Source organism: Crocodylus porosus, unplaced genomic scaffold, assembly GCF_001723895.1.
Source record: "Crocodylus porosus isolate Cpor-Errol unplaced genomic scaffold, CroPor_comp1, whole genome shotgun sequence".
In the NCBI taxonomy this organism is placed as follows: Eukaryota; Metazoa; Chordata; order Crocodylia; family Crocodylidae; genus Crocodylus; species Crocodylus porosus.
The window spans coordinates 75,535,579-75,546,157 of NW_017728947.1; the positions used below are offsets into that span (position 1 = coordinate 75,535,579).

At 47.0% G+C, this 10,579-nt stretch overlaps 1 protein-coding gene across 1 annotated transcript in view; it reads left to right on the plus strand.

Annotated features, from left to right (window-relative positions):
• YLPM1 (YLP motif containing 1) overlaps window positions 1-10,579 on the plus strand; it is a 65,626-nt gene that overhangs the window by 19,323 nt on the left and 35,724 nt on the right. Inside the window, exon 7 of the mRNA XM_019551131.1 lies at window positions 13-1,941. Coding sequence (XP_019406676.1) covers window positions 13-1,941 — 1,929 coding nt within the window. The remainder of the gene's footprint in view (window positions 1-12; window positions 1,942-10,579) is intronic.

Below are 10,579 nucleotides of genomic sequence, written 5' to 3' on the forward strand. Positions count from 1 at the left end.
GGGGATGGGCAGAATGGAGGATGGCCGGGGCAGGGGGATGGGCAGAATGGAGGATGGCCGGGGCAGAGGTCAAGGCAGAATGGAGGAGGGCCGCGGCAGGGGGATGTGCAGAATGGAGGAGGGCCGCGGCAGGGGGATGGGCAGAATGGAGGAGGGCCACGGCAGGGGGATGGGGAGAATGGAGGAGGGCCGCGGCAGGGGGATGGGCAGAATGGAGGAGGGCCGCGGCAGGGGGATGGGCAGAATGGAGGAGGGCCGCGGCAGGGGATATGGCAGAATGGACGATGGTCGTGGCAGGGGGATGGGCAGAATGGACGATGGTCGTGGCAGGGGATACAGCAGAATGGATGATGGCTGTGGTAGGGGGATGGGCAGAATGGACGATGGTCATGGCGGGGGGATGGGCGGAATGGATGATAGCTGTGGCAGGGGGATGGGCAGAATGGACTATGGCCATGGCAGGGGATTGGGCAGAATGGACAATGTCCGTGGCAGAGGACAAGCAAACAGAGGCATGGGACAGGCAGCCATCCGTGGCAGAGGCATGGCCATGGCAGCAGACAGCTGGGATAAGTTGTCAGATAGGTATGCAGGCAGCCAGGAGGGGTTGTCAGACGAGCGTTCAGACAGCCGGGAGAGATTGCCAGATGGGCGCTCAGGCAGTAGAGAGAGGGGATTCATAGGGAGGTCAGACAGCCAAGAGAGGGTGTTGTCTAGCCGAGATAGAGAGCTAGCTGGTCGACCAGGCAACAAGGATAGGGGGCAAGCAGCTAGCCGAGAGCAAGGTCCTGTCAGACAGGTAGGTAGCCATGAGCGGGAGCTAGTCAGGCGAGCAGATAGCCATGAACGGGGCCCTTTCAGACGGGAAGGAAGCCGGGATGGAGGGCCCATGAGATGGGCAGGAGGTCGGGATGGGGAACCTATGAGGAGGGCAGGAAGCGGAGATGGGGGACCTGTCAGGCAGACAGGTAGCCGGGAACGAGGCCTAGTTAGGCGGGCAGGTAGCTGGGAGAGGGAACCGGGCAGGTCTGAAATGGGTGGTATGGATAAACGCCTGGGTGACAGCTCTGAGAAATTTCCCCCATACCATCGAGAGGAGCCTCTCAGGGGTCCCTGGAGCCATGAGGAGGAGAGAATGCAAGAAGAACTACCATTGGATAGCAGAGATGCTCCTCTAGACTGTGAACTAGTAGATGATTGGGAAAGAGATCGATATTGGAGAGAGCATGACACAGATTTTCGGGATGATTCCTTGGACCCCTATGATAGAGATGACAGGTTCTCACTCCATCATTCAATGCCTCCACTATCACCTCTTCCTCCACTCCCTCCTTTGTCTTCTGATTTTGACAGACGAGACCCTTGGTGGGATGATTGGGAAAGGCCAAGAGAGAGAGAGATGGATAGAGACCTGGACAGGATTGGAAGATCCGTGGATAGTTATGATCGTGAGTTAGATAGAGAATGGGACGGAGATTATTTGATGCCTCCAGATGACAGAGAGATACCAAGTCGTGATCTGGATATTCCTCCTCTCCCACCCATGCAGTCCTTTCCACCTTTGGACAGATACCATGAGGACCGGTGGAGGGAGGAGAGGGACAGAGATTTATATGACAGGGACCGTCGAGACAGGGGGGAGTTGAGAATCCGAGAATACCCAGAGAGAGTTGACAGATGGAGGGAGAAGCGAAACTACCTTCCTGAAAGGACTGATTGGGAGAGAGAACGATTGTCGGAGAGGTGGTATGCTGATGAAGAAGAAAGAATGCAACCTTTGGAGGATCAGCTAGATTTACCCATTCCACCATCACGTTCCTCAGACATGTTGGAAGCAGATTCAACTATGGACCCTGACCAATCACTAGGGGGAGTAATGGTCCTTAGTCAAAGACAACATGAAATAATCCTGAAGGCTGCTCAGGAGCTGAAGATGCTTCGGTGAGTTGACTAATTTTGTAATTTTTGGAGAGCGAAACTGCTAATGTGTACAAACTAGTCAATGAAATTGAATTTAAAGGATTACTGTAAGGTAATATGATTTGCTGTATGAAAACTGACAGTTGATGAATCTATTTTGGCCATTATCTGATGCTTCAAGGAAGACTACTGTCCCTTGACTGTTTGAATTTTTAAGCTATGAGGTGCCTTCCGACCCTACTATGAAAATATGAAACCCTTCAAGTGGTACAGTACTGCTTGGAGGACAATAATATCCTTCCTGACCCTTCATGTGATACAGTTAGTATGGTTTACACCTGGATGTATACAGATAGTCTTGGATATATATGATGTATACATGTGGAAGACAGGCAACCCCCGCTTAGTGTTCTTAATTAGTTCCAGAAAAACCAGGCGCTAAGCAAAACTGTGCTAAGCAAAACCCATTTACCCACAGAAGTGAATGTAAATAGAGATTAATTGGTTATTGCCTGCCCTGCTGCCGCCTCTCCCCACTTCCCTGCCCACTTGCTGGCACTCCAGCCCCATGTACCAGCCCAGACCTGTGCTGTTGCCCAGCTCTGGACACCAGCCCCCTCTGGCCCTGGCCTCAGGCACTGGTGTGAACCCTGGGCTAATTGCCTCTGTTGCTGCCGCTTTCCACCCTGCCCACTCCAGCCTGCTCTGGGTGTGGGCTTCCACTGGCCCCGACACAGGGCCCCACACACCAGCACAGGCCCCATGCTCCTGCCCCCCACCCTGGGTGCGTGCCCCTGCTGGCGCTGGCTTGGGTCCCATGCTCCTCCCCTCTTTTGCAGCAGCTTGTCGTCATGTCATGTTGTCGTCGCCCCCCCCCTCCCCGCACCGGCACCACGTGCCAGCCTGGGCCCATGTTTCTGCCATCCTGCCTTAGGCCCTCATGCCTGCCCACCCACTCAGTTACCTTCCACTTGCTGCCACCACCGCTTCTCCCTGCCCGCCTGCCTACAGAAACTCCGATTCCACTGAGCACTGTAATGAAAATGCCTGAGTGCTCAGCTGAATCGGATATTAATTCTAAATGTGTTCTATAGCGAAACAGCGGTAACTGAAACCATATTAAGCGGTGGTTGGCTGTAATGTGTTCAATCTTGGATGCCATAGTTCAAGACAAATATTGATTTATTGGAATCTGGTAGGTAGCAAGAAGAATGTTGAGGTATTTTGAAAACGTGACACAAAAGATTTAAAAAATTGTGTTACTTAGTGTAGAATAAAGGAAGACTGAGGAGAGACATAACTGTCGTCAAATATGGAAAGTATTATTATATGGACAACTGTTATGATCAGGTAGGTGTTTTCCATGACAGTTAAAGGTCGGCCAAGAAGAGGCAGCAAAAATGATTTGGGTATCTCTGTTGCTGGTTGTTTTTGAAAATAAGCTAGATCAGAGGTGCACAATTATATGGGTTGGAGGGCCACTTGGAGTTTTGGTGAGCTGTCAAGGGCTGGGTCAGCACTGCCTCCCTGCTTGCAACAGCTCATCAAAACTTCCTTAGTGGCTTTGCCCCAAGCTCTGCCAGGCAGATGGGATGGGGCTGTGGGTGGGTGGGCAGGAGGTGGCAGCCAGGAGCAGGATGGGTGCGGGGACCAGAGCCAGGGCTGGGATTGGGTTCATGGGCTGGTGACAGTATGGGCCCGGGGCAGAGCTCTGATCCTCTCCCCACATGTCCCTAGGACAGGCACGTGTTCTGAGGGCAGAGACATGTGGGGAGTATATCACACCTCTGCCCCTATGCTGTCACTACTCAGTGATCCCAAGAGTCTCCATGGAGACCAGCCCAGGACACAGGCGGGGCATGTGGCCAGGTGGATGGGATGAGGCTGTGGGCATGTAGAGAGTGGCATCTAGGATTGGGATGGATGGGTGAGGCTGGGGCTAGGATTGGGAGCACAGGGCTGGGATGTGGGGCAGAGCCATGATCTGCTTCCTGTATGTCCTTCCCTGTGGAACCAGTATCCACTTCAGAGACATGAGGGCACTGGATCGTGGCACTTACCTGAGCCCCAGCTCTACCCTGTCACTGCCCCACAATCCTGATCCCAGCACCACCTATCTGCTCCCAGACACTGCTCCCCAGCCACCTGTGGCCCCATCCCATCCACCTGACCACATTCCCCTGCCCACACAGGCCCCAGGCTGATGTCCATGGAGACCGCACCCACCCACTCCTTCCAGCGCCTCTAGCAGTGGGTGCAGGATGGATGGGCTGAGGGCCTGGGCAGCAGAGGCAGGACCAGTGGTGACTGTAAAGACAGGCAGTGACAGGTGGAAGGAGCTGCCACTGCAGGGGCTGCTGGGAAGTGAGTCTGGCTGCCGTGCTGCCCCAGCCCCGCTATGTGCCTGGGGGTGTTGGGACCAGCTGCATGCACCACAGCCTGGGCTTCCCTCCCACGCTGGGGCTGATGAACTCATACAGGCTGAACAAAACTCCTTGGTGGACCAAATCTGGACCGCAGGCCATATTTTGCCCAACCCTGGAGTAAGCAGACATCTTTCAGGGATAGTCTAGGCATGAGAATCCTGCCTTCGAGCTGGAGGATGCACTAGATAAGCCACTGAGGTCATTTCCAGCTCTAGATCTCTTGTGACATAAAGATTTCAAGGATACCAGTAACTTAATTACCCTTCTTTAGTCTTCAAAATATTTTAATAGAACCTTCTTAAAATGACAACACCGCAAATACCTAAGATGTTGGCAGGATCAGGATTATGAAGATGAGGGCAAGAATTGTAGCTCAACATTGGGAGGAAAGCAGTGAGGCAGTTTGAAGGAGAATGACATGGATGAACAGTAAATGAAGATTAATTACTGAGTTTTCAATACACTAGAAGGAACTAGTAAGGAAATTGGGAAGGTTAGAGGAAATGGTTGGATAAAGTAGCCTGTGCCTTTTTTTTTCATCACCTTGACAAGAGGACTAAGGAGAAAGTCATATTTTTGAGTTAAATTCCTGATGGCATTTTCTGTTTGTTATGGATGTGTGAGGAGGAAGGAGGGAATGGGAAATCATTCAGAAGTTGTGAGCCTTGCAGAAGGCTGTAGAACTTGGTAAATAATGTTGTAGAAGGCAGAAGCTGTTTGGAGGATTAATAATGAAAGTATTTTGTCATATTCATTTTGTACTGACAGCAGACATCATGAGCACTCATTGGCATTTGGATATACATGAATGTACAAGTGACAAAGCAGTCCACCCCAAAATTTAGGTTATTCAAATGTGGTTATTAGGCTACATACATTTTTATTTTTATTTTTTTTACTTGGAGCTAATAGGCTTACTTCCTAGCCTAGTGAGTTTCTCCTAACTATTGTTCAGACACAGCCTACACCTGACTTTTTTTTTTAGCCCTAATTTTTGCACAGGAGAGAGGGTAGAGCGGACCCTTTGCAACTATTTAGTTGGTCTAATAAAAGGTATTGCCTCTACCAAGAGTTCTGAATACAGATTTTACAGGGCTCTTTACCCTAGCAAATGTACAGCAAGACCCTCTCTCCTGTGCAATAGAAAACATCTTACCAAGAAAGAAGAAAAAATCAACACCCTGCTTGCCATCAGACACCTTGGAGGTAAACAGACTGCTCCAACTTTTATTTGAGCCTACTTTATATAAAATTAACTTTTCCATCCAGGGGAACCAGTAACATCTTTCTATTCTCTTGTGCAATATGAAGTTTAATTTCTACATGGGAGAAATATTACAATCTCTGCATTCTCCTTTGCCTGAAGAAGGGCACATAAGCCTGACAGCTTGCAAATAAAGCATTTTTTTTGGAATTATTTAGTTGGTTTAATAAAATATATCGCCTTTACTAAGAGTTCTGAATACTTTTGCCTGAAAACCAACATGGCTAAAACCTTTATCCCTGGAAAATGTGACGTTTCTTCCAGGATAAGTATTTATACTCCAAGTTAGTCCCTGTTAACTTAATCTTTGATCATGTAAATAAATTGAATTCTTAAGTTTCTTGGTGTAAGGCATGTTTTCTAGACCTTGGATAATTTTCTCTGAACCCTCTCCAGTTTTTTAACAACATTTTTAAAATGTCAATATGCATCAGTGACTGCTAGCTCCTCTCAGATAAGCTTAGAATTAGGCTTAAATAATTGCCCAAACAAATCAGAATTCTTAGGTTTGCATGAGGATCAGTGCTAAATATGCAGTGGTGGTCAAGAATTAGATACAAGGCATTGAAGGGCTTAAGAGATAAAAATTGGCACCAAAAGAGGTGCTGGAAAAACTTAATGAGTCTCAGTCAGGGTTCTACAATGTGTCAGGAGCTAAGTACATAAGCTCATCTCTGTGTGGCTGCTTTAGCACCCCAACTATTCACCCCCTCTTCAAGGAGATAAACAAAGATAAGCACTGTAATAAGTTAATTTTTGAAAGGGGATGTTGCTCAGTTCACAGAAAGTTATGGAGGTGGTGTCTTGAGTCTAAAAAGATTGAGAACCACTGATTTGAAGGCACAATATTAGCACCAGATAAAGAATTTCTGAACAGGATAAAGAAAAAATCCTGGATATAATATGAGGCTTCATAGACAAGAGGAAGAAATGAAAGACTGCACACTAAGTCAAGGAAGAAAATGTGAATATTAACAAGTAAATAAACTGTGCAGGTTTGTTTGGGCGGCCTTTTTTGCCGCATTGAAAACCCACATTGAAAACTCAGACAAGGAAAATGCAACCATCAGTACAAGTCATCAGACCAAATCAGATGCACCACTTACCTACCAACTTTTCACAGAGCAGAAAGAGGAGGAATTGCTATGAAGCATTAAACCGTGAAACTGAGACCAGCAACATGATTGGAAAGATGACATACAAGAACCATCATAATTTAAGTCTTGGGGTAGCTCTGGCAATGGAAAAGACTAAGGGAATGTCTTACCCGGCCCAGGCACAGGGGGCAGCATGCTTTCCAGCAGCCCCTGCCATGGCAGCTCCTTTCAGCAGCCAGTGCCTAAGCCAGCCTGTCTGTACTATGGCCACTGCTGGGGGGGGTGCCAGACAGAGCAGGCAGGTGGGGGTTCCATGGAGACCAGCTCAGGACCTGTGCGGGCAACTTACACTCAGACGAGCAGTTGGGAAGGAGCCATGGGTGGTCAGGAAATGGCATCTGGGATACAGACAGACAAGAGGGAAGGCTGGGGCTGGGATCAGGATTATGGAGCAGTGACGGTACGAAGCTAGGGCCTGGGGCAGAGCCATTATCTCCTCCCTCCATGTTCCTGTGTTGGGTACTGGTTATGCAGACAGGAGCATAAAGAGAGCGGATTGCAGTTCTGTACCCGGCCCTGCTTCCCCACTGTCATGGCCTGGGGGTCCAGGGCTGGGATCCTGATCCCAGCCCTGCCTGCCTGTCCCAGTCCAGGACACTGCTGCTTGCCCACCTTCCCACCCACCCGCAGCCCCATCCCAGCTATGTATGTCTGGCCTGGGACCAGCACAGGCAGGTCTCCCTGGAGACCCCAGGATTGTTGGGCAGTGACAGCACGGGGCCAGGGCTGCAATCCACTCCCCTCATGCCTTTACCTGTGGAGCTAGTGCCCTTTGCAGGGGCGTGCGAGGAGCAGACTACAGCTCTTCCCTGGGCCATAATGCAGCACTGTCATGATTCCACACTGTCACTGCCCCATGATTCTGATCCTGGCCCTGCTCGTCCCATTCCTGGATGCTGCTCCTTGCCCCATCCCATCCTCCTTGCTGAGCATGGGGCAGAGCCACTTAGGGAGTTTTGATGAGCTGTTGCTGGCGGATTGGGTGGAGTTGCTACTAACTTGGCCCACAGTAGCTCACCAAAACTCCCTAAGAGGCCTTCTGGCCCAAATAATTGCTCATCCCTGGTTTACCACCACATTTGATTGACCTGCTGCATAAACTATATGGAAAGCCATGGTCAGGATTGCTGGACTGACATCAGAATAGCTCCAACTACAGAAAGGCGTTCCACAGGGCTGCATTCAGTCTTAGTCATAAATCAATAGCAGGATTTGAATGGGGTCTGAGAATTGGGGGGCAAAAAAGCTTACTAGTTAATTTTGATTACTATTCCTCTAGAAGAGTTGAAAGACCTCTAGTGCAAAGATTAATTATGACAGGAAAGAGACAGCGACATGGTTAATGTTCCAAAGATGAAAGTGATGACCACAACTGGAAAAAGATTCAAAATTGATGTAAAATGAGCTCTTGACACAAGCCTCAAGTTTTACGTATTTGGGTGAAATCTTAATGAAAGTCAATAAATGAAGCAAGACATGGGGTAGACAGAAAATGTGAGTATGATATAGATGAATAGGCAGAGTACTAATAAAACAAAGATAAGGTCATTAAAGCATTGATATGGCTGCCAGTGATAGTCAGCTGTGAAAGATGGGTGCTTCTGAAGGATTTAGAGAGAAAATTACAAGCATTTGAGACTAGTGTTCTACAGAAGAATATTGAATTTTTCCAGGACCCACAAAAGATTCAACAAATGGATGTTTGATAGGATTAAAAGCAAGCCTGAACTGATGGAAGTGGAGAAAAAGAACAAATTGAAATACTATGGGTACATTCTAAAATCAGAAGACGATAACCTAGAAAAGAACATAATAAAATAATAGGCAGAAGACAGGGCATTGTGAGTTGAGCTAAGAATTGATCCCTGTGAGAGCCTGAGCAAATCGCTTTTATTGCACTTCCTCATTATATTTTGAGATCTTTCAGTGAACCAGTTCTTAAGAGGAACAATTTGGGGGTCTTTTTATATTGTTTATTTTTTAATCCTAGCTTTAGACACCTTTTCTTCCTCTAACTTCTGGCACCACCCATTGTAGAGAACTTTGCAAAGTCTACTGAGGAAAGATTGACTATATCAAAGTTTTTTCCAATTCTTAGGAGTCAGATCTATTCCTGTCTTGAATGGTGGTAGTCAGTCAGGAGCACTTGAATTCACTGCTGATATAGAACAGAATATCAACAACTCCTTTAAAGAGGGTTGTAGTGTTGTTGTAGCCATGATGGTCCAGGAAGTATGCAAGAAGCTAGGTTGTTTGGTAATATCTTTTGTTGGCTCAACCCTTCTTCCTTTAGAGAAGACATCTTATCAGGCTTGCCCCCATGAAGGTAATCCAGTGTAGACATCAGAAAATCTTTGCTCAATGTCACTGATGTCAGAGTGACTTCCTTCCCAGGCAAAGTTGGTAAACAGCCATTTCCTGTAGCCCTTGACCCCTTAATATCTGTAAACTTCTTTGACATATTTTAGACTGAAATATGGAACAGGAAAAGCATTTATGGTAACTAGTGGCAAATCATTTATTTACAGATAATGGGAGCATGTCTGTACTAATGTTAGGTTTGTCTGCCCCACTGAACAATACTGATTGATTGATTAATTATGAAGTGGTACTGACATATCTGAATGACCCTGATAGGATGAGCAGAATTGGGAGCCAGGCATTCTCACTAACAGATTTACTGCTCTGGCAATTGAATGCAGAATCTTGCTAACAGATCAGCAAAGCCTTCAACAATTTCTACTATATCCTTACTGCAGAAATACTGAAGAATGGCCTGGTGCTACTTCTTTCAAATGAAGGTGCAGAATACTGCTCCAGAATCTTTCCCGGAACCTCCTGTCTCTTGACATTGGAAGCATCCAAAAGAATAGAAAATGAAGTAATGCAGAAGGAAAAGCGTTGACCTTCTGACCAAGTGTTGCTTTAAGTTATTTGGTACAGAGATAAATTCACAACAAGGCAGGATATATGGGTAGAATTATCAGTTGGCATATGGGTGAATTAAGTCTTCCAGAGCACAGTGTAGACAAGCAGCGTCAAACTCACCCATGTCCCAAGGCTAGATCTGAATCTGACATCAATAGTTGGGTGAGCAGCAGTGTAGAAATTAACTTGGCCATTGTTTGCTCTCCCATTACCCACATCTGACATGCTTGCTCATTTGCACTCCATCATTGGGAATTCTGTGGCAGGCTATACCCCCAAATTCTCTGCGTCTCTAGGAGCCCAGTGAGTGAGGTAGAAGTGCTCTGGAGGACAGCTATGATCTGTATGGCATGTTTGACACCCTTTGGGTAGGCAAAAGGCTTGCCTCCATTCAGTAGAGGAGAAACCCTGTTTTGTGAGAGGGGGGAGGTAACATTATGTAGTGAAGACTAATCAGCCAAGATGGATGTTTGTACTAAAATAATGAACAGCTAAACTGTTCATGTGGACATTTGTCACATTGCATTTCAGTGAAAACGATGTTGTTAAAAAATGGGGGTGTTTTTCACCTCTGTTAAAGCTGCTTTTCGGCGATAGTACAAAGCCTTTTCCCATAGAGGTGGTTTTAATTGCCACCCAAAATTCTTGAACTGTAGTTTAAAAAAAAAGCTGTGTAACAATGTAGTCTGTCATGCAGACTAGATTAATATATCATGTGTTAGTGACTTGGATACCTTTAGTTTGATGAATAGCATTTTAGCCCTAAGAAACTAATATAACTGTAATAAACTAATGAGTATGCTTTTTCTAACCAGCAAAGAAAGGGGGCAGTTGCAGAGAATTCTGTTGAATACTGTATTTACCCAAATCCAAGGTGACTTTGA